General features: G+C 41.9%; 2 protein-coding genes across 3 annotated transcripts; both read left to right on the forward strand.

The window, feature by feature from the left end:
• Positions 1 to 31: 31 nt before the first annotated feature.
• Positions 32 to 14,573, forward strand: LOC100697240 (transmembrane protein 184B). Of its 2 annotated transcripts, XM_025906783.1 has the most exons (10): positions 32 to 188; positions 2,541 to 2,774; positions 7,356 to 7,521; positions 9,468 to 9,558; positions 9,712 to 9,787; positions 10,010 to 10,101; positions 10,223 to 10,392; positions 11,335 to 11,529; positions 11,851 to 11,877; positions 12,408 to 14,573. In XM_025906783.1, exons 2-10 carry the CDS (start codon positions 2,541 to 2,543, stop codon positions 12,635 to 12,637), a joined length of 1,281 nt encoding a protein of 426 aa, XP_025762568.1. In that variant the 5' UTR covers positions 32 to 188; the 3' UTR covers positions 12,638 to 14,573. The 2 variants fall into 2 exon arrangements, with proteins under 2 accessions (XP_025762568.1, XP_003443251.1); XM_003443203.5 differs by lacking the exon at positions 11,851 to 11,877.
• Positions 14,574 to 15,303: 730 nt separating this feature from the next.
• On the forward strand, positions 15,304 to 22,665 carry LOC100696971 (probable ATP-dependent RNA helicase DDX17). Its single transcript, XM_003443202.4, has 13 exons — positions 15,304 to 15,679; positions 15,803 to 15,962; positions 16,059 to 16,155; positions 16,259 to 16,392; positions 16,486 to 16,551; positions 16,695 to 16,836; positions 16,971 to 17,131; positions 17,271 to 17,443; positions 17,573 to 17,683; positions 18,041 to 18,102; positions 18,269 to 18,328; positions 21,057 to 21,287; positions 21,519 to 22,665. The coding sequence occupies exons 1-13, from the start codon at positions 15,630 to 15,632 to the stop codon at positions 21,953 to 21,955; spliced, it is 1,884 nt and encodes a 627-aa protein (XP_003443250.1). The 5' UTR covers positions 15,304 to 15,629; the 3' UTR covers positions 21,956 to 22,665.
• Positions 22,666 to 22,707: the final 42 nt, after the last annotated feature.

A 22,707-nucleotide genomic window follows, 5' to 3' on the forward strand; every position in this document is an offset into this window, starting at 1 on the left:
AGAAGAAGCCAGTTTCCGGAATTGAAAGAAAGATGCAGTGATTACATACGTGGCTTTCCCTCGTTTGAATGTAATTGCTTGGCTCGGTAACTTTTTGTACTCCCGAAAGGCTCGAGATTGGATTCGAGACGATGAGCTAAGTTGATGCCTGGATTCAAATCGGCGCACATCAAACAACTGCAGAGGAGGTAAGCAAAGCGGCAGCACGGAGTCAGGAGCGCCGATCAGCGGCTGTAATTTTCCACTTTTATTGTGTCTTTCCTAACACTCATAACGGAATGGCTCAAACACCTTGTCATAAATCAGCATTTGTGTGCTAACTGTTATTCCATCTGAATTTTTCACCTGTCTGATGTTGCGTGTATAGCACGGCTGTGTGCACTGATACGAAGGTTGAAAGCTGGGAAACTTGACTTCTTGTCCTTTGTGTATTTTCTTTAATCTGCTCTTAACACTGTAAAAATGGCTTGTAACCACTGCTGAAGAGTCCTGTTGTGTTCACTTCATCTGGCTGAGCACAGCCTCGGTGCCCTGGTGTGTTACAGTATGTTTCAGACAGCTTTCCTGGCCTGAAGTCTTAATTCTTGTCACAAAGACTGCCGATTTGATTGATGTCGAAGTACAATGCATGTTTTGAAATCTTTCCCCGGGTGCAGTCAGCAGGACTGATGATCTGCCTTTCTGTCTTGTCTGTGGCCCACTGGGAACCAGCGAGGTGTTATTGTAAGTGCAAGCTGCTGATCATCTCCATTGCGTATGCACAGCAGTGAGCACAGACTTTAATATGGATGATATGCAGATCATTTGTATGTGTTTATTTTAACATGGCATGTTTTAACTGATTTACATTGACTATAAATAAACTCATTTTCTAACTGTTGACTTATCGGAACATGGCAAAACCAAACATAACATTATCATTTTGGACATAGAAATTCAGCTGTTAAATCAGCGTGATCCTGATCACACTGAAATATGGACCTGTCAGCTTCTTTAATTACTCGAATAATAATAATAATAATTATAATAATATTTACTAGTACAACTAAAATCAATAATAATAATATTAATAACAATATTCTACTTGTGTCTTTGTGGTGGTAGTAAAAACAGGCAAAGCATTTAGATTGAATTGTCTGTAGAGTTTTAAATTTATTTCAGTATTTTTTTTGTTTTGTTTTGTTTTGTTTTCAACTAAAACATATTCCGGAGTATGTGTGTGTGAAAGAGACACACACTGGCTCATTCCCAGTTGCTGCATTGCCACAAGCTGATTGAGGCTTTGGCAAAGTGGCATGAGTCATTCATGACAACACTGTGCAATCACCCTATATTTAGCTGGTGTTTCAGGAGGCTTTGAAAGTCATTGTGAAATTAGTTTTCACTGCAAACTATTAGATTATTGCCTTCCTGGAAATCTGTGCCAAGACATTGACGTAGGTGGAGAGATGACGGTTGCAGGGAGATGTAATTTGATGATTCGGGGCGGGGGAGTGTAGCAGAGCATCTGTCTGGATGTGTGTGATGTTGTGAGTGCCGGTTTGGCCGGTCGCCTGTCTAGTTTTCACTTGTCCTCATCAGTCCTGTGTAATTATGAGATGAATGCCACTTCTGCAGCTCATAATTATGTCATTATGAGCTGCAGAAGTGGTGTAGTCAGGCAGCTGTGTGGAGTTTGTGTGCTCCCCCTGTGTCTAAATTGGTTATAGGTGTGAATGAGAGCATGGATGTGTCTGGCCATGTGATGGGCCTGTTCAGGATGCACAGCCTGGATACCCTCCAGCCCCCAAGATTCTGAGGCTGTTCCATTAGCCTTGTGGAATAGAAACTTCAGAACACCTTTATCCATTTTCCTACTGTGCATTTGCGTGCAGTTATGTCCTTAATTTCTGCTGTTTTCAGCTTTCACCAACCACACGCAGCTACAGGCATGATCGTGTTAGTTCTGCATTTTTTGACTTAATTTTTGCAAAGGTGTTTCACTACTCTCATGAGATATGTTTGTGTGTAGTGCTATTTCTAGCTGCACTCCACTTCATTCTGCCCAGAGCAGAGCACCGGGAACAAGAAGAGGAGAAACTGGGTCACCAGATCTTACGGATCTGTCACTGTGTGATTTGGGGATTTTTCAGCCCTCTGCTCCATGTCTTGATGTGTGTGGTTTCTGCCCGTTTTCACCAGTGCCTCCTCACCCGCCTACCTTGTGCTTCCTCTTTTCACTCCTTCCATTTGATCTGGCTTCATCCGTCTGCCAGCCGTGCAGTCTCATTTACACTTTTTTGTGCACTGTCCTACTTTGCTCTGCTCTTTATCTTTTGCTGTTTTCTCGTTCCAGTTTCGGCAGATATTGGCATGAGATTTAGGTCGTTGGCCGCACGAGCCCGCTGAGATGCATTTACACATTAAGAGTGTTTTATTCAGGCTTTACAAACTGGAACATGGTGTTCTGTTGATTGATGCATGCTATTAAAAATGTTGAGGGTAAATTAAGTGTGTTACAAGAAGCATATTTGTTGATGAAGTGTCCTTTCATCATTCAGATGAGTCAGCTTTGGTGGCGAGTCAAGCGGCTATCAGAGAGGTTGGAGAATGACTCTCCTAGCAGCCTCACCCTGGGGTCCCCAGCCACTGCAGCCCCACAAGGATCCAACACATCATGGGTGCCTAAAACCCCAGTGGTAACACCAGATGAGCCAATTTTCCTCATGACCTCCACTGCCCAAACTATATCGGGGTTTTTTGTTTGGACGGCTCTTCTGATCACATGCCACCAGGTAAGCAGAGTGGTTAAATGGTCAGCGGGTTTAAATGAAATGTTCCACTAACAGCTACCTGTGAGAGGGTAAACTGTGATCTAAGAGGTTAAATAATAATAATTACAGGGTTTTAAGAGTTCTTTCTACAGTCCAAGGGTATTTGGGAACCTGTTGACTATGTGGTGGTTTCACTAAAGGAATAACCAGGTTGTGCTTTTTATTTGGTCAAAATATGTCAGTAGGCAAAACTCAAACGCACTCTTTGCTAACATGTTGTTATTGGTTTCATTCAAAGTGGTTACATCTGTTTTCCCGTCTTTGCCCATAGCACTTACCCAAAACATTGATCTCAATGTCAGTGTTTTGGGTAAGTGACTCAAAACCCAAATTTGAATCATGATCATGATTGTTTGGTTTTATTTAGACTTAATTGAAGGTTGGTTGACTCTTTATGTGGATGTTCACACACCAAGCACATGTAGTGTTATGCTTCATATGAGGAAATATTCTTCTTCCAAATATTAAGGAATTTTCTGTCTGCAAATTTGTTTTGTTATTGATGTGAAGTTGATAAATAACATCCCATTCCCATGAATTGGCTACACTGTGTTTGTGAGGAAGTTAAATAAAGTACTTATTCTCATCTACTATCTGCTTTCTAAAAGCTCCTACACACGGTGAGATTTCAGCAACCTTACAGGTTCATTGCAAGCCAAATTGTGCCACGTGGATCTAATTTGTTGTTGTTTGGAAAACAAGTTTGATGCATCTAGGCTGTCAGATGTCTGTGTCAGTCCTACTGAAATGTGGACTGACACAGACAGCTAAACCTACTCTGCTGTTTGATACCATGCCCAGTTGTGTTAACTGCAGGAGATGTCATACGAAAAAAGCTCCCATTGCCACAGCTCAGATATATTTACTGCTTTATGGCTTTAATTCCACTGACTTGCAGGGAGCAGTAGGACATAGAGGCACTCATACTGGGAGACAGTCATCCTAAATTCCTGACACTGAGTTTTGTCTTAGTCTAGTGTCTTTGGTCACCGAGCCACATTTAAATCTTTAAAGCACCATTTAGGAGCCAGGTTTAAGATGGCTGCAAGCATTAAACATTAGAAACAGGTAATACGAATACATGTTTTTGTGTTTTCTTTTGGGCTGGCAGTAGTATGATTACATAAATGCAGTGAAACAGAGATGGGCAAAACAACATGCAATAAATTTTCCTTGCAGGCTGTAAAAACTTGGAATATTCTAGTTTGTGGCAGCCTTGAGCTTAAACACATGAGGGTGCCAAGTTTGATTGACTGAATTTAATTCGGCCCTCTTAAATTTATCCAGCTTGGGACAATTTACGATGGCTGTATGGCAAGACCAGGCAGTACTAAAAGCCTGTGGAGTGCTGTGTGTGAGCACTGCAGAGAACTGCAATTCATGGAATAAGAGCAGTTTACCTTGTCTGGTTTCTTTGTTTGTCAGCCCTCATGTTACACTGAAGCATTCAGGTAACATCCCTTTTATGTAAGGGGGATCTATTGTACCTCGAGGCATAGATGAATGATTTCTCTTCCATTGTTTGCCGATGCTCTTCACACACTCGGTTAAAGAATAGCCTTCTGTCGCTCTGGCAACAGGTGCTCCTGGCTTGAGTATAACACCGTATAGGAGCAGGAGATGTGTGTGCTGAAAGTAGGGTCACCTAGCAACGATTGCCTGTGAGTGCACTGTCTGGCCTGGTGTGTTGTCACCCCCCCCCCCCCCCCGCAATGTTTGTTATTTTACCAGAGGTGTGTGTCTGTTTACAGGCCAGGAAAGGTGATAGGTGTGGACATTGTGTAAGTGGAAAAGAGCCACAGGGCACAGACAGAGGTGCTGGTGACAGCAGCCCACCCTGTCCTTCCTGCCGTCTGCTTCTCTGAAAAGGAGTGATAAAAGCTCAGTATCAGTTACCCCCATCAAGCACACACTCACAACACACACCCTGCAAACTCACTCTATTCCGGTATCAGACTCTGGCAAGTGTATACTGACTGCACACATGCAGGTTTCATGAGGTAGCAATTACTTTGGGCCACCCTGATTACCTAGCACATTTTGAACTGTGGTTTTGCAGTGAGAAAACTGATCCATGTTAAGCTCATGTTGTTTTTTTAGTTGTGTGTTTTTTGTTTTGTTTTTTTAAATGTGACAATTACTAACCCATTTTTTCAGTTACAATTTTTGGCTTCAATTATTATAAAAACAAGAAAATCAAGATAAAATAATTATTGGGTCACATTTCATCTTGCAGTGACGCTTTTGTTTGCTCAGTACCAGCACGGCCTTTTCCATGACACTGATAGCTTTTGTCTCACTCTATGTTCAGGCCCCAAAACCACTCCCTGCCAGACTTTGCCATCTTTTAGTTTAGGTCCTATTTTTTTTTTTTTTTTTTTTAATTTTATTTAAATTTTAGGAAATTTATTCATTATATAGGCAAGTTTAAATACAGTATGTTTGCGTTTTAAAAATTAGAAATATTACGTGGTACATTAGGTTGTTGGTGGAAACCTGATACCATTTTCCTTCTTTGTTCATGCAGCCCATACATAGCATGTCAACAGGGTTTTTCATTATCTCTGTTTTTATAGGTTTAGATGCTCTCATGAGCAGGTTTAAATTTATTGACCATTTTGTTAGGTACACCTTGCTAATACCTGGTTGGACCTGCTTTTGCGGTCAGAATTGCCTGAATTCTTCATGGCATTGATTTTTGGCAGAGATTTTGGTCGACATTGACATGACATCACACAATTGGTGCAGATTTGTCGGCCTCGCGTCCAAGATGTGAATTTTCCATTTCACCACATCCCAAAGGAGCTCTATTTGATTGAAATCTGGTGACTGTGGAGACCATTTCAGTACGGTGATCTTATCATGTTCACGAAACCACTTTGAGATGATTTGAGCTTTGCAATGTGGTTATCGTTATCCTGCTGGACGCAGTCATCAGAAGATCGATACACTGTAGGCTTTCACCTTTATCGATGCGCAGTTGGTGGTCCAAAGTATGTCAAGAAAATAACCTCCAATACCTTAACACCACCACCACCAGCCTTAAACTTTGATACAAGGCAGGATAGGTCCATCCATGTTGTGTGGGCCTACTATCCGAATGTTGCATCAGAAGTCAAGGCTCAGATCAAGCATTGTTTTTCCAATCCTCTGTTGTCCATTTTTGGTGAGCCTATTTTTGGCAATATGGCCAAAAATATTTATCATGATATATATTTGAAAATTTGCAATAACGATATAATTGACGTGAGACAAAATACAACTCTACAACTTTTATTGGTGAAAAAAAAAAACATCAATGTATTTTCACTTAAACAAGCAGCTTTTTTTATGTGCATTAAAGCTATATAAAAATTTAAGTGCAAATGCAAATTCCTTGCTGACAGTTTAACCAAAAGGCATTTCCAGTGGAAATTGGCCAACATATCCTCAGCATAACCATGTATAATATCCACAAAACTTAAAAAGATGTTATACACACACAATACGGTAATATTGTATTGAATCACAGTACGCATCACTCCGCGAGGATCCTGACTACAGTAGCCGTAATGCTCCGACAATCCATCAAGCTGTGCGGCTTTGTAGCTTAGCAAAGTCGTACTAAAACATTTTTTAACATATTTTTGAGCGCCGTGTACCACATAAAATTGGTTCGGTAATAACAACGGCCCACTTGCATGCTCTACCAAAAAATTCAACGATCCGCTTTCTTCCTTCTCATTCTCTGTCGCCGCCATGCTTTTTCCGCCATGTGTGTATGAAAACAAAGGCACTGCGCATGCATGTTTTACCCATATTCTATCGCAATATTTCATTTTCTTATCATTGCCTAACATTATACCGGTATTACCGTGAACGGTATGATATGGCCCAGCCCTAGGTGAGCCTATATGAATTATAGTCTGTTTCCTTTTTTTACCTGACAGGAATGATACCTGGTGTGGTCTTCTTCTGCTCTAGCTCATCAAGGTCGACCGTATTGTGCGTTCACAGATGCTCTTCTGCATACCTTGGCTGTAACGAGTAGTTATTTGAGTTACTGTTGTGTTCCAATCAGCTCAAAGTAATCTGATCATTCTTCTCGGTCTTCTCTGACATTAACAGGGCATTTTCACAGGATGTTTTCTCTTTTTCAGACCATTCTCTGTAAACCCTACAGATGGTTGTGTGGGAAAATCCCAATAGATCAGCAGTTTGTGAAATACTCAGCCCATCTGGCCTTAACAACCATGCTAAGTTTAAAGTCACATAAATCACATTTCTTCTTCGTTCTCATGCTCAATTCGAACTTCAGCAACTAACTAACTTCAGTAACTAATCAAGTGGGTGGTGAGTGTAGATGCACCTTTGCCAGTACTGCACAGTATTTACTTGCTCGTTTAATTTTGTCTTTAAGTTATGGAGGATTTTTCCAGCATAAGAAGCTCATTGTTAGATGATAGTGTCTTTTATAGAAGCAGTATAATCTTAGATTTCTAAATAAATGGCTTTATATGCTTAGATGAACTTATGTTTCTCTAACCTCTTTTTCTTTTTCAGATCTACATGCACCTACGTTACTACAGCTCTCCAAACGAGCAGCGGCACATAGTTAGGATCCTCTTCATAGTTCCCATCTATGCCTTTGACTCCTGGCTCAGCCTGCTTTTCTTCACCAATGAGGAGTATTACGTGTACTTCGACACAGTCCGAGACTGCTATGAAGGTGAGTGGACAAAGGAACAGAGTCAAATAAAATGGTACACTGGCCTATTATGTTGCAGGCAGGAATATAAACTGCCACATGTGCCATCACAGTATGGTCAGCATTTAACACAACGATGAGAGTAAGTGTGAGGGTGTAAGAATTTATGTGCTGTGCCCACTAACAGAGGGCCTTTACAGTGTGTTCATTTACAAAGGTTGCCATCTTTGTTCTCATGTCTCCATGGCCTGTTGGGATTACAGGGAGGGGGGACAGGTATCCTAGCAACTGAGTGGAAAAAGAGCAAATGCTTGAGAAGGCATCTCACTTCTGAGCAGATAAATCATGATGTATCCCACCATTATTCAAAGTGGGCCCGCTGTGCTTTTTGGTATTTTCTGTCATTTATAGTATATTGTTGGTAACTAGTAGTGGATGCTTATATTAAACATGAACAGAGTTTTAGGTTAGGATGTTGGTGTATGTACACGTATCCCCAGTGAGACAGAAGCTCAGATTTCAAACTGCTCTAAGGAGTCCATGTCAGTTTTTTTTCTACCCTTGGCTCTGTATGATATCATTTTGATCTAGACACAGAAGCCCCACCCACCTACTGTTCAAACCTTAAGTTTATGTGGAGAAGCCATTCAAAAGAATGTTAGCTTCTTCTTATGTTCTTGTTTCAGAGTTAAAACATACTGTATCTGTAATTATGCAGCACTGAAAAACCCAGGACCCAATTGTCGTCCATGTGCTGCAATCACAGGCTTACTTTTAAGCTCAGCAGCTTTCAACTGTAAAGAAAGCTGAGGCAGCAGGGAGCACTGGGTCTGCGGGTTACCCTTAAATTAGCCGACGAACACCTGGGGCAGCAGGAAAACTGCGACCAGTGTGCAGCCCAGTCAGTTTTTTTAAATTGCGTGTTACTCCTCAGCAAAATAGAAAGTAAACCACTGACCACCGCACAGAATATGATGCAACTGCCTTATATGCTTTGTTGAGATTTTCTAAAAATATTTAGATTTTTAAAGAGTAATGGATATTAAAGCCAGGAGCTTTGATTTGATTATAAGAACTTGAATTTTTCGATATCAGATAATGATGAATTATACAATGGTCTACATATATAACTGTAAATTGTTTGATTTTTTTTTTTTTTTTAATTTCTGGCAAAAAAATTTCTCTCTCAGTAAGCTTTTACTGTCACAAGCTTTTACTGTTGCAGGGTGTTTTTTGCTGCATAGAGGAATTACTGTGCCTGGATGCACAGTCAAAGGCTCGTTCTGTGTTCACTAGTCATTCATAAGACTACTGATAAGTTTCACTTCCTGTCTAGAAATGGCAGTCTCAGCAGTTCTGAAATACAGTCAGCAAAATCTGTTACTATTAGAGTTACACCAAGTTATTAAAGCATAGTAATTCCTTGACTAGTGTGATAGATGGACTGGTTCTTATATAGCGTTAAATGAGCACTCAGAGTGCTTTACAACTTGCCTCGTTCACCCATTCACTCAAGTACTTTTTTTTTTTCTATTTTCCTGTGTAAGTGTTTTCTATCTAACATTCACACACAATTATACTCTGGTGGATATCACAGCAAATTGGGGTTAGTATGTTGCTCGTGCAGACTGGAGCAGCAGCCACCAACCTTCCGATCAGTAGGTGAGCTGCTCTACCACAGTGTGTTGATCACATTGTATATCTGTCATTTCAGTGTATTTTTTTTAGCTTGTTTGCTTAGTTTTTGGTGTTCTAAATCCTGCAAGACTATGAAGGTTGTGGTTTCTCTTCCTGTCATATCACTGATATGCAGTTCCTTAGTTGGATGGCGCAGTTTCTCATTTGTGCTTTCTGATGCAGCTTAACTCCAGTTACAAAAAATATTTTTTAAAATCTAGGAATTGTTTTCCAGATGCAGACAGCCACTCTGAAAAACTGTAACCTTTTCTCTGTGTCACCCTCTCCAGCCTTTGTCATCTACAACTTCCTGAGTTTGTGTTATGAGTATCTGGGAGGAGAGAGTGCCATAATGGCTGAAATCAGAGGGAAACCCATCGAGTAAGTCTGATTCCCTTTCATAGTATAATTGTCCGTATAATTGGTTACTCGGGTTGTTTCATGTTAAGATGGCGCGTGTGTGTGTGTGTGTGTGTGTGTGTGTGTGTGTGTGTGTGTGTGTGTGTGTATTTTTTAACCTGTATGTCACTTTAGGTCAAGCTGTATGTATGGGACATGCTGTCTGTGGAGCAGGACCTACTCCATTGGCTTCCTCAGGTTTTGCAAACAGGTACGAGTGTTTTAGTTTGGGCGGGGGTTTAGGTTGTACTGACTCTGTTTGAGTGTTGTGGTGTCCACTGTGACAGACAAGTATTAATACATGTTTTCTCCATTTACTAAAAATTTTACGTGTTCGTAAGCATACCCAAAATATCTACTTGCAAAGATTTTAAGCTTGAATGACTGTAGGTATCACACATCACCAAGTGTTATGTCTTTCACTACTGTGCAGGCAACTCTCCAGTTCTGTGTGGTAAAACCACTGATGGCAGTGATCACGGTCATCCTTCAGGCCTTCGGGAAATACAGAGATGGAGACTTCAAGTATGTTTCCACAGCACTGTCAACCAGAGCATCAGCATCTTAGTGTTTAGCTTTAGTTGAAATGACTGTTATGTGTTTGATTTTGCATTTATATAATCTTTTTTTTTTCTGTCTCCTCCAGTGTGGCTAGTGGCTACTTGTATATCACAATTATCTACAACATCTCTGTGAGTCTGTCCCTCTACGCTCTCTTCCTCTTCTACTTTGCCACACGTGAGCTGCTCGTCCCGTATAACCCAGTGCTCAAGTTCTTCATGGTCAAGTCAGTCATCTTTCTCTCCTTCTGGCAGGGTAAGTGTGCATGTATTAACTTTATACATCCTGGAAGTAGCTTGTTATACACAACTGGAAACCTAGCAAAGGTGACCAATGTAAACTCAGAGTTGAAGAGTTGCGTGTTGGAACAAGGAAGACCGCTCATTCTAGAAACTATAATGTAGATACTATAGAAACAGTCCCAGTGAGAGGTGATCTCTTCAGTTCCTGGCTCCCTAGCCTAGGCTGTATGTAACAGATGGATACAGCCACTGGTTCTCTTACATTTTGAAGCCTTGATTCTTGCATCATTGCTGTTGCCGCTGTGCTTTTGTGAAGCCAGAATGGACAATTTTGGATGATATGGTGGAGTGCAAATTTTTCATCTAACCCTAGCAAGCTTGGTTAGACTCCATGAAGGGTTCATACCAACACAGATACCTGCTATTTTGTGCTAAAAACAACCCACCAAAACTGGAGCACAGATTTCTTTGATGGGTTGTTTGAAGAACTAATCAGTGTGGCTCTGGCCCTAACATTGAAAGAGTTTTTACTGTTTAAAGCAACCTGTCTGTTAGCTTTACAGACCAAAAAGGTTTTTTGTGCCAGGTTCAAATACGTTTATTTCGGTGCCAGTTTTGGGCATTTTAACATCAGTCTATGAGATTTGACTCACCTTTGGAGCCAGCCTCAAGGGAACTGCTGCTTGCTCGCCACTGGCCCATTGGGGCATTGATGTTGTTTCCAGTAATGTGGCTGAAATAGAGTCTTAGAATCAATATTTTCACATTTAAAATATCAAAACAGATGAAAAATGTAACTTTTTTTAGCCTTGCGCTTACATTTCCAACACTAAAGGTTGCTGCTTAGTCTCTTGTCATGATTTCCATGCACAGATTCAAATGTTGCTGAACTCTCATGGAGTAATACATCACTGTTTTGATTTATGTTTTCATATTTTATCTTTGTATATTTCAGGGATGTTGTTGGCCATCCTGGAGAAGTGTGGCGCTATCCCCCAGATCAACTCTGCTGATTTCTCTGTGGGGGAGGGAACAGTTGCTGCTGGCTACCAAAACTTCATCATCTGCATTGAGATGTTCTTTGCTGCTATTGCTTTGCGCCATGCTTTTACTTACAAGGTCTACATGGACAAAAGGCTGGATTCATATGGTAAGCGGCATGTTTATGTGTGTGCCTTGATGTCTGGTTGTAGTAGAGAGTGAAATGTTCAAAGAGCAACTAACAGAGTATTATAATATTGTAATTATGTGATTAACAGAGGGTTCTTGATGAAGTCTTTCAAAGCTAATCTGACCTCACTCTTTGTGTCCCTCCCTCTTTACTTTGATTCCTATCTTTAACAATCTGTTTATTTTGAGTTGTTCTCTTTTCATCTGCCCTCTTTTCTATTCTTTTATTTTCATCTTGACCTTCTTGTGTTTCTTATCTCTTTCTCTCCTTTTCCTCCTCCTTCACTCTGCGGCACTCAAGGCTCATTTCCTATCTATGGACAGTACGGTACGTCTGATGTTAGCTATGTTTTGTCTGTATGTGACTCAGTTGTTTATGTTAAAATGGAATTTGATGTCTTTTTTTTCTCTTTGATTGTGGTTTAAAAGGAAATTACATTTCCATCGCTTGTGTTATGTGTTTCAGTTCAGTGTTTCATTTGCAGCATTGTATAGAAAATGCAGATATTGATGTTTCCATTAGATTTTGAAATTATGGATATTTCGCTGTGTTGTTTTGTGTTCTTTCATTTATTTTGCTGTCAGTTAATTCCGCCCTTCGTCATTTTGCCTTCCCACTTTGTTCAGTCTGTGGTCCTACCCTTGTCGTAAACCCTTGCCTTGATAATAAATATGCCAGATGGAGTGATAATATTTATCTTAATATATTTTATATTCTTTGCAACATTGCTTAGGTTTATTTGGACAATCCAGCTGGCAGTTGGGATGGAAACATAGTTTCTTTCTTTTTTCGCTCATGTATCGCTTCCATTCAGTGTCTCGTTCTTAATATTTACCACCTTCCCATCACACCTCCAGGTCGCTGTGCCCCAATGAAGAGCATTTCCAGCAGCCTGAAGGAGACGATGAATCCAGGAGACATGGTCCAGGACGCCATCCATAACTTCTCCCCAGCTTATCAGCAGTACACCCAGCAGTCCACATTAGAGCGAAGTGGAGGGCCACCACTCTCCCGCAGCCACAGTAACATCAGCACCCGCGGGGACAACGAAAAGACTCTTTTACTCAGCTCTGATGATGAGTTCTGAGACTCAAACACACACTCGGAAGCTAACCCTTACTCCTGTAGCCCTTCTCAAGTTTTTAGCAGCCATGGAAGACGAATCTGATCTTTTTTTCCGACCTCAACGTGGAAGTTCAGGCTGTGGTTCTGGTTATTTCACATTTAGATAACAGTGAAAGATCAGATTTATGTCATGGTTGCCAGATTGCTGAAACCGAGACAGGGCAGAGTCCTTTTCTAAGGAAAAAGGAAATGATTGCTACAGCACGGAAATGAGGAGCGTGAAAAGAATGTAGATATTACAAATAAAGTGAGGGAGGAGTGAGGTTGATTCTTTAACTGGCCAAGCTGTTATTTGTGTTGTTTTAGTTGTGATTTTAGGCCATCGCTGAAAGAAATGCGATTTTTGTATTCACCCGTGGAAAATGGATTCGTACAGATAACTGTGCCTGCATTATACCATCTTAATCCTGCACTAATGACACTATGGCATTAAAAATGTTAGATATGAGCTGGAGAAAGTAAGTGCCATCTTCTTCTGAGACACATGGCCTCTTTATTCTTTACGCTTTACACTGATTCATAATCAATATTCCTCCTCACCTCTCTGCTAGTGCTCTCACTCTTTGTAACTATATATTGCCAAATAGCACCCTGTGCTCCAAATAACAAGACACTGTCTTAAAGTTTAGGATTGTTTTTTAATTTTTTTTCAAGTAGCCTTTGAATTGCAGGGGTTATTTTTAATATATGACTTCAATGACAAATAAATATTTTATCTAAATGTTGTTTGAGCTCGAAGGTTTATGTTATTGTTATCCTAGAAATTTTATGAGTTTACTGAGGATGTCATCATTATGTAATGTAATGGCATTCCAGCTGTTGGCCAGACTCTCTATTGTTTGGGGAGAAGCACAGTAACAGCTGTAGGAGAGATTTTTAGCGTAGGCAGGAGGACTGACGGAAGGACAGCGCCCACACAGATTACAGATTACTGATGGAGCAACACTTTCCTGCACAGTCGGCCCAGCTGTGATGCACCCTGGATTGTGATCTCATAATTAATGGCATTACATGCTGCACAGATTGGCGCTGCCTCTGCTGGTGTCATTTGTAATGGCATCACTACGACAGCAGCGGCAAATATGTCACGTTGTCAGTCGCTACAGATAGAGAATGCGAAGATATGTTGGTGAAAACAAGGCTTTAAATCAGATTGAAATCACATTTGTACTTGAATATATTGAGCATTTTAAACTTGGTGGTCAGTACAGGGACATGAAAAGTGACTAAACACCTTCAGGCTGGCCAGAAATCCTCTGGTTGGCATTATGTTTTCTTTTTCCAAAAGATGGCTGGAACTGTTTGAGTTATGCATTCATATTTTATCCAGTTATGTTTAATATGCGTTTACACAGTGGCTGGTATATAACTCGCATGTGGTTTGTGGTTCTAAATGTTTTAATGGCAGAGCACAGCTGTATAAAAGCTGAGATTCTGTTTATGTTGAGTGTATATCCATTTAACAGACTGGAGGTAGTGACTGCGGGTCGACACATAGTACATCACCGCCCAACCCTTTGCGAGAAAAGGAGTCAACCCAGCCAAAGTGATGTGTGTGTTTTCAGTTTATGTCCTAATGAGAAAATCATATTCGGTCAAGAGAAGGTGGGTGAAAGTGTTTGGATTCCATCTGTGACCCACATCCCATCCAGCCGCCACCCGCCTCCCACCCCAGTGACCGCATCACTTGTGTATCTTTCTACTAAACCTGCATTGCTTCAGTTAAAATCAAGGTCGAGTGTGTTTGTTCTGAGCGTTTCATACTTGAGCATTTTCTTCAAAACACTATCAGATCATAATTTTGCAAAGCTTATTGTATTTTAATCCAGAAAATACTATATCCAAATGGAAGGAACGCTGTAAATAAAGTCAAACTTAGTGCTGCAAAACCTTTATGACGACGACAATGGGACGCCATTGCTTGGTATAGTGCTCTGTTTGAATATATTTGTGTTTTGATGGTTTCATTTCATATATACTCCTGTTTTATTTTTAATTTTTTTGTTGTATGATATTTTTTTTGTTTGTATATTGGTAATATCACATGTTTTGATGCTATATTGATTTCTGTTGATGTTTCAAAAAGAAATAAAAGATGAATAGTAAAATAAAAAGACATTTCTGGCAGTTTTTGCAGGCTTGTAGACTCCATCATTCTCATTAGCAAAATATTAGAACCCCTGCAAACACCATTGACAGAGTCTATTGTTCAAGTAATGTTTTGGACAGTATATGCTTTTTACTCTACTTTTGTTATTTAGTAGTTATCCCCCCTCCCTCTCTTTCTCAGACCATTCTCTGTAAACCCTAGAGACGGTTATGTGGGAAAATCGTAATATTTCACTATTTTCTGATATACTCAGATTAGCCCGACTGGAACCAACAACCATGTCATCTTCAAAGCCACTTAAATCGCCTTAAATTCTAAAGCTCGGTTTGTAGTTCAGCGGGTCATCTTGATGGCCTGTTTGCTTTAAGGAGCAGCTGACCACGTGAACCGGATCAAATGGCCGGTGAGTGTATTGCATTAAGTTTCCAAAGCTGTTTAATAAATGGCCAAGTAAGTAAACAGACGTACGCGTGCCATGAGTATGTCACTCACAGTATAGGGGCGGGGCTTATCCAGCCGCCAGCCAGTCACAGCAGCTTCCGGTTCTGTGTTAAGCTAACAACAACACAGAACCATCTCCTGCGTCTTATTACTATTGCAACCCTAACGACGCTTGTCACAAAGGAAATATGGCGGGTTGTGCTACTTAACTTTTCAGCAGGCATTTACGAAGACGACATTTTAATTTATTTTTGATTTAGTCAGTTGTCCAAGCTAATTCACGGTCTCGCCGAGTGAAGCTTCTGGAGTTTTCAAGCAAGGCCAGAAAAAGTATCTGTAAGCAAAAGCCTTACAACCTGTAGAAGATAAGGTCCATTAGGAAAACTTACTAAGAGCCCTCAAAATGAGAGGTTCTTACGGAGACAGAGACCGAGACCGTGGTCGTGACAGAGGGTAAGAGGACTGCTAAGTTAGCTTGTCAGCTAATGCTAGTTAGTTATCATAAAACCCTATTATATGTTTTTATTGTGACTAGCAGCGGTTGCTTTGACCTTACAGTTCGTTGTCATATTCCAGCAATCCCCGATTCGGATCAAGCAGAGGCGGACCACCCCCGGGTAAGAAGTTTCGGAATCCCGGGGAACGCTTACGAAAGAAGAGATGGGACCTGAATGAGCTTCCCAAATTTGAGAAAAACTTCTATAATGAAAATTCCGAAGTGCAGCGAATGAGCCAGGTATTATGTCCGTCATGTCACAGTCTGACCTTCAGCTGCACCTGTTGTGTTGTTTAGTCTGTGTTCACTTGTTGCTTTTCTTCTCTTTGTTCTCAGTATGATGTTGAGGAGTATCGCAGAAAGAAAGAAATCACAGTCCGAGGCTCAGGCTGCCCAAAACCTGTCACCAGCTTCCATCATGCACAGTTTCCTCGTAAGCACATGCACTCATGGATACACCTGCAGCACTGTGGACAGTTTGCAGACATACATAACCAGAAACTTTGTCGTCCCTTATTTTTGCTTCTTCCAACTAGAATATGTAATGGATGTACTGGTGCAGCAAAACTTCAAGGAACCAACAGCCATTCAGGCTCAAGGTTTCCCTTTGGCACTCAGTGGGAGAGACATGGTGGGCATTGCTCAGACGGGCTCTGGAAAGACTTTATCGGTGAGATGTGTCTTCCTCTGCACCTGTACGCATCACACAGATGAATTTCACAGGTGAAAGATTAACCAGTCTTCCATATTTTTCTTCTTTCAGTATCTCCTGCCTGCAATTGTGCACATCAATCATCAGCCCTACTTGGAGCGTGGAGATGGACCCATTGTACGTGAAGAGAAAAGGAGAGCACTAATCACTGAGTAGTCTGCCTTGGAGTAACCTAATTGTATTAGAGACCTCAAAGCACAACATAAAACTAACAAACACTAAAGAGAGGATTGATGTGGCTTTATATATGTGCTGTGCAGTGCTTGGTGTTGGCCCCCACAAGAGAACTAGCTCAGCAGGTCCAGCAGGTGGCATATGACTATGGAAAGTCATCACGCATCAAAAGCACTTGTGTGTACGGCGGTGCTCCCAAGGGACCTCAAATACGAGACTTGGAGAGAGGTGAAGACTACTACAGCATGCAATCATACAGTTGTGTCCTTTTGGGAACCACTTTCGATTAGTCTGTAACTTATTTATTTTCAGTTTAACTGATTATATTACACACTGAAACATGCTAACTTTGTCTCGCTCAGGTGTTGAAATCTGCATCGCCACTCCGGGTCGTCTCATTGACTTCCTGGAAGCTGGAAAGACCAACCTGCGGCGCTGCACATACCTAGTTCTGGATGAGGCTGACCGCATGCTGGACATGGGTTTCGAACCACAGATACGCAAAATTGTGGATCAGATCAGGGTAAACGCTAATACTCAAAGGCTATATCTGTCTTTTTGTTTTTTTCTTAGGTTTTTTTGTTTTCTGCTGCTTACTCTTGTGTTTTAAGTCAAAGCTGTTTTAGTGTACAGTGTTTTACTTGGTGGGTTCTTTTGCCCAGCCGGACAGACAGACTCTGATGTGGAGCGCTACCTGGCCTAAAGAAGTTCGCCAACTGGCAGAGGACTTCCTGAAGGACTATGTCCAGATCAATGTTGGAGCTCTGGAGCTCAGCGCTAACCACAACATCCTTCAAATTGTTGATGTTTGCGTGGAGAGCGAAAAGGACCAAAAGTAAGAGTTTGGTGGTCTGGTCACATAGGAATTATTTTCTCACATTAAGAATAACAGCATCTGCTGTGTTTGGTGTGTGCGTTTACATCCCTTTAATTATAATGCATTTGCTTCTTTTGCTTTTCTCAGGCTTATCCAGCTGATGGAAGAGATTATGGCTGAGAAGGAAAACAAGACCATCATCTTCGTTGAGACCAAGAAACGGTGTGATGACCTGACACGTAGGATGAGACGTGACGGGTGAGTATACCAACTCATCCCAGCATCTGTTTTAACTGCAGACTGTAATAAAGAATGGACACCATGATGTCACCCAGTGGTATGGTCTATGCTGAAGTTGGGCAGTTTAACACTGGAGTGTGTATGGACTGGAGATATTGGAGCTTTTTAAGCTATTCCACAGCCTTAGCTAAGCACAGTCATTTAGGAGCAATAATTGAAGACTTGTCAAAATGGTCCACTGTAAATATTGAATTGTACTTTTGCTTGAATTGCCCATCACTGGTTTGTAGTACATCAGATGAATGGTTGTAGAGAAAATCAAAAGAGCAGACACACACAGGCACACGCTGTTAAAGTTGCTGATTTGTCTTCTAGGTGGCCAGCGATGTGTATTCATGGTGACAAGAGTCAGCCAGAGAGAGACTGGGTATTAGCAGGTACAATAAACACACTCACTGACATTTCATTGTATGGCAGGTCTTTGCACTGTTGTGTTGTGCTGCCCTGAACCATGTGTTGGCTCTGCTTGCATAATTACACAAACTGAACTGAATTAAATTGAATAACTGATCCTAATCACCTTTTATTCGTCTCATGTTGCAGAGTTTCGGAGTGGCAAAGCCCCCATCCTCATTGCTACTGACGTCGCCTCACGTGGGCTTGGTATGTCATGTGTGCTCAAGTATAAAGCAAGTAATTTCCTAAGTATAGCCCCACACACATGCAGTATATTTCCCTCTTCAGTATTTAGAATGATAATGATCAGCATTTATTGATCGGGCTGTTGTCTGCATTTTTATTCACAGTAAATTTATCAAAGGCCAACCACAAACACATGCGCTGCTTCTCAGATAAAGTGTATATCTAAGAAGTATGTCGCATTTGCTTTATTAAAGAAACTCTAAGAAAGCTGAACGAAGGATTGATGTTGAATGAAGTGTGACGATGTAAGGGGAGAGGCTAGCCAAGCAGCCCCTTACAGCACAACAGTCCAACTTTGAACCTAATTCTGTGTTCATTTGTTTTCTTTTCATTTTGTTTATTTGTGTTGTTTTTGTTTCAAGTCTCTCTTCTGGCAACTAGAAGCACACAGGCTCTCGGGAGCCTGCAGCCGGACCTAGGCATGACAAATCGAAAGCTGTCTTGGGGAGAAAGACAGCCTGATTAATCTGATTCCCCAGACACGGCCGTCTCTGCTGAAAACTTAACAAAGAGCCCGCTAATGAAGCTCTCCCCCCGCCTTCCAGGACACTGGCAGCCTGGGTGATGACGGGCGGGGAAGGAGTGGCAAGCGCAGGGTGCCGCTGGGCTTCCAAAATTTGATCGTATGCTCGAGGGCAGCTGTCGGGTGAGAGGGCGAAGAAGGGGGCGTGGAGGAGGCTGGACTCTTATTTGGCATGCCATCAACAGAGGGATGAACCCAAAGCACTTGCTGATAAGATTCACTCATATTCACAGCCGGTATTCAATCTAACGGCTGTAACGGATTAAGAAAACTTTCCCGTAAAGTCCTCGAGGAGATTCAAGTCCATTCAATAACAAACTCATAAAATTCTGCCTAAATTTGAACTTTCAGATAATCCACTTAAATAGAAAACAGTTTTGTGAAGATGAGCTGCAGTGGTGTGTCACAAGACGATACAGACAGAAACAGCTGCCAGGAAATGAGGGTGGAAAGCAGCCGAGCCGGGCACGTGCGGCTATTCTGGAGACTCTCCCTCTGAACTGCCCCCTGATGCCAGCCCCCAACACCACCCCCACCACTGGCTGTGCAGGCCAATCTCTCCCTCTGAGGACGTCATGTCTGGTCCTGGCTGGCAGGAGTCCTGGCCTGGAGGAGCCACCTCACTGTGATCAGTCTCTCTCCTTTTCACTCCCCTTCCTTTTTATTCTGTCTTTCTTAATTCGTCTGCCTCTTTCTTTCTCATCCCTCCTTCTCTTCTTCTTTTTTTCACTACTTTTCTCCCCTCCACCCTCCACCTCATTTTCATCTCTTATTTATCTATTTGTTTGCCTTTAAACATTTCTGACTTGTCCGTTTTGTCCCTTTCACCTCTATCCCTGAACCCACAGCTTTCACTTTCCCCTTTGTCTTGAACTCCTTGGCCTATTGTCTTTGTATACATCACACCAGATCACCAGGTCAGACTTTCTAAATACCATCATAAGAACTAGAGCACATTCCCTGGCAGAGCCCACTCCCAAATCTCTCTTAAAGAGAACATCGTCCCTCCTTTAGTGTCTGTTTCTTGTTACGAAAATTGAAAAGCTGGGCTCTGTAATACCACTGCCCTTTGACGTGACCTAGGAGGCATTTGGAGCAAGCAGCACCAGTCAAAGCCCATTGGAAAAAAATCTACTTCTTTCACTAACCAACCTCTTAATTAGAAGTTAGTATCACCACTTCTTGGTAATCTAAGAAATGGCAACGATATGAGATCTTTGAAGTTGACATCAAAGAATCTAGAAGGCCTCTCTACTGACCTCTTCCTCTAGATACAGTATAAGCCCAGCAGTAATGTTTCCGGGCCGATCACGGCTGGGACACATGAAGAAGCACAGTTAGGAGTAGGGTAGGACCGCAACCCAGCACAGTCCAGCTGGAGCTCTGGCCCAGACAGCTTCCAGCTTTGGGAGGGTTGTGGAGGAGTGGCGAGGTTGGAGAAGGGACTGCATTTGTCCGGTGCGCTCTCCTCCTACCCCTGCAGACCTCCCAGGACTGGTGATGGGTGGGGGGACAGAGAGGGAAATCCCTAAATCTCTGATCACAGGGTAAGTACCGTGCCTAACCCTTCCCCCTTCCCTATTTTTCCTCCTCCGCCAGTCTTTCTCATTATGCTTCCAAAACAAGACTTCCATTTCCTCTAATCAGCAGTGTTTTCTGAGCCCTTCATCAACTGTAATGAGAAACAGACCTCTTAACTTTGAGTTAATCTTTTCTGTTAGAAATTTCTGTACATATATTTAATTTTAGGGTCACTGTCTTTGAAAATTTGTTTCTTTTTAAATGTTTATCCAAATTCTCATACTGCAACTTTTTCCTTATTTTTGCAGCTTATATTTGACTGCATGTAACCTGTTTTCATGTGTGCACATACTTTATTTCTCTGCTACGTTATTTGTTTTTCTAATTGGCACGTTAGGTCATTTTCTAAATGTGTGCAGAGTACAAATAGCCGATGATTTGACTGGTAAGTGATGCTTTCAGAGGACGATGGGTGTCTTGCAGTTATTGTCTGTGTGACTGTTCCCATTTTAAAAGGCAAAATTAATGAACGCTGCAAATTAATGTAAAAGTCAATTAGCGTTAGTTTTGTTCTGACTTCTGTTTGCATCTTTTCCCTCCCTGTTACTGACCTCTTCTCCTCTCGCACCGCCACTGCTGCCAAAGATGTGGAGGATGTCAAGTTTGTCATCAACTATGACTACCCTAACTCATCCGAGGATTATATCCACCGCATCGGCCGTACAGCTCGCAGCACTAACAAAGGCACCGCTTACACCTTTTTCACTCCGGGGAACCTCCGGCAGGCCCGAGAGCTGATCCGGGTCCTGGAGGAAGCGCGGCAGGCAATCAATCCCAAACTGCTGCAGCTGGTTGACAGTGGACGCGGCGGAGGAGGTGAGGAACGCCTGCTGTTGGATTAGACATCATGTGTTGCTTAAACCGTTTACCTGCTGAGCTCTCTGCACCACAGAAGAGTCTGTATTGATTTACCTAAATGGGGATGAGCTTTGGTAGTATGTGAAGGATAACTTGAGTGTATTTAAGGGAGCAAGTGATTGATCCCATAAACAAATGCTTGGCTAAATGAACGAGCTAGCAGTTTCATTGCAACTCTTAATTTCCCAGGTGGCCGTTCCCGTTTCCGCAACTCCAATTCAAACAATCCCAACATGATGTACCAGGATGAGTGTGATCGCCGGATGCGTTCTGCTGGTGGGAGTGGCAGCTCAAAGGATGGCCGTGGCAGCAGCAGCAGCTACAGCCGCAGCGGAAACAACCGGGATGGGGACCAATCCTCTTCTTACAGAGATCGCAGCAGCAGGGATGGAGGACGCAGTTACGGCTCCGGCTCTGGCTCCTACGACCAGTACCAGAATAACAGCAGCTCCAGGGGTGGCTCCAGCTCAGCAGGCAACGCTGTGGGGCAGGCCCCACCTCCTTCATCAGGCCCTCAGCCTCTAATGGCCCAGCAGTTCAACCCTCCGCAGCCTATGATGGGTTTGATGGGGCACTCGCCATTCCAGTTTGCGCCTCCTCCAGCATCTCTGTCTGGGAGAAAATGATGTAGTATGTGCATCAGTGTTACACAGCACAACACAAACTACACCCGGGCAGATTTGTGTTGAATTTTTCATTTTATCGCTCTTCCAACATTCCAGTTAAAAGCATGTTTTAGTTGACTGAGAGATCTTCATTTCTTCAACATTAGTTTTCGACTGGCTTCAGGTTTGATCGGAAAACTTTTTTCAGCTTAAAGTTGGTTTAAAGCGATTCTGTGTTCGTTTAGCTTAGTTTGTTGCAGCTGTCTTGGATGGAAAAAAGCAAAGCTGCTGTTTTGTATTGTAAATCTCTTTGTGAGCTACTTCCAAGAGGTTAATAGTGTTATTTTCTGTTTAGGTATGGCAAAGGTAGGTGTTGAAGTTAATTTTATTTTTTCTGTTTCAGATCATTGTTTGAAGCCAAAAAATCCTTCTGAAATATTAAAAACAGATTCTGATGTGATTTTAAAAAAATACATGGGTTAAAAACCTTTACCACATTGGAGTGTTTTTCTTTGAGCTTTACCTTGATCTCGTTACGTAGGTGCAAATTGAGGCCTTACCAACTTGTGATTTCTAAGTTTGTATTTACTAACAAATCTCCTGAGGCTTACCTGTTTAGAGGATCACCAGTGTGGTCTGGTCTTTGCAGCAGTGATGAATGAGATTTCCTAGCAAACAGTAAGTCCCCTTTTTAAATTTGTTTTTCATGTTTAATAAAGTTCTTTGGTGTACAGGACATGTGTTTGTGTCTTCTGTAAACACTTGAACACTTC

Source organism: Oreochromis niloticus, linkage group LG4 (genome assembly GCF_001858045.2).
Source record: "Oreochromis niloticus isolate F11D_XX linkage group LG4, O_niloticus_UMD_NMBU, whole genome shotgun sequence".
Classification (NCBI taxonomy): Eukaryota; Metazoa; Chordata; class Actinopteri; order Cichliformes; family Cichlidae; genus Oreochromis; species Oreochromis niloticus.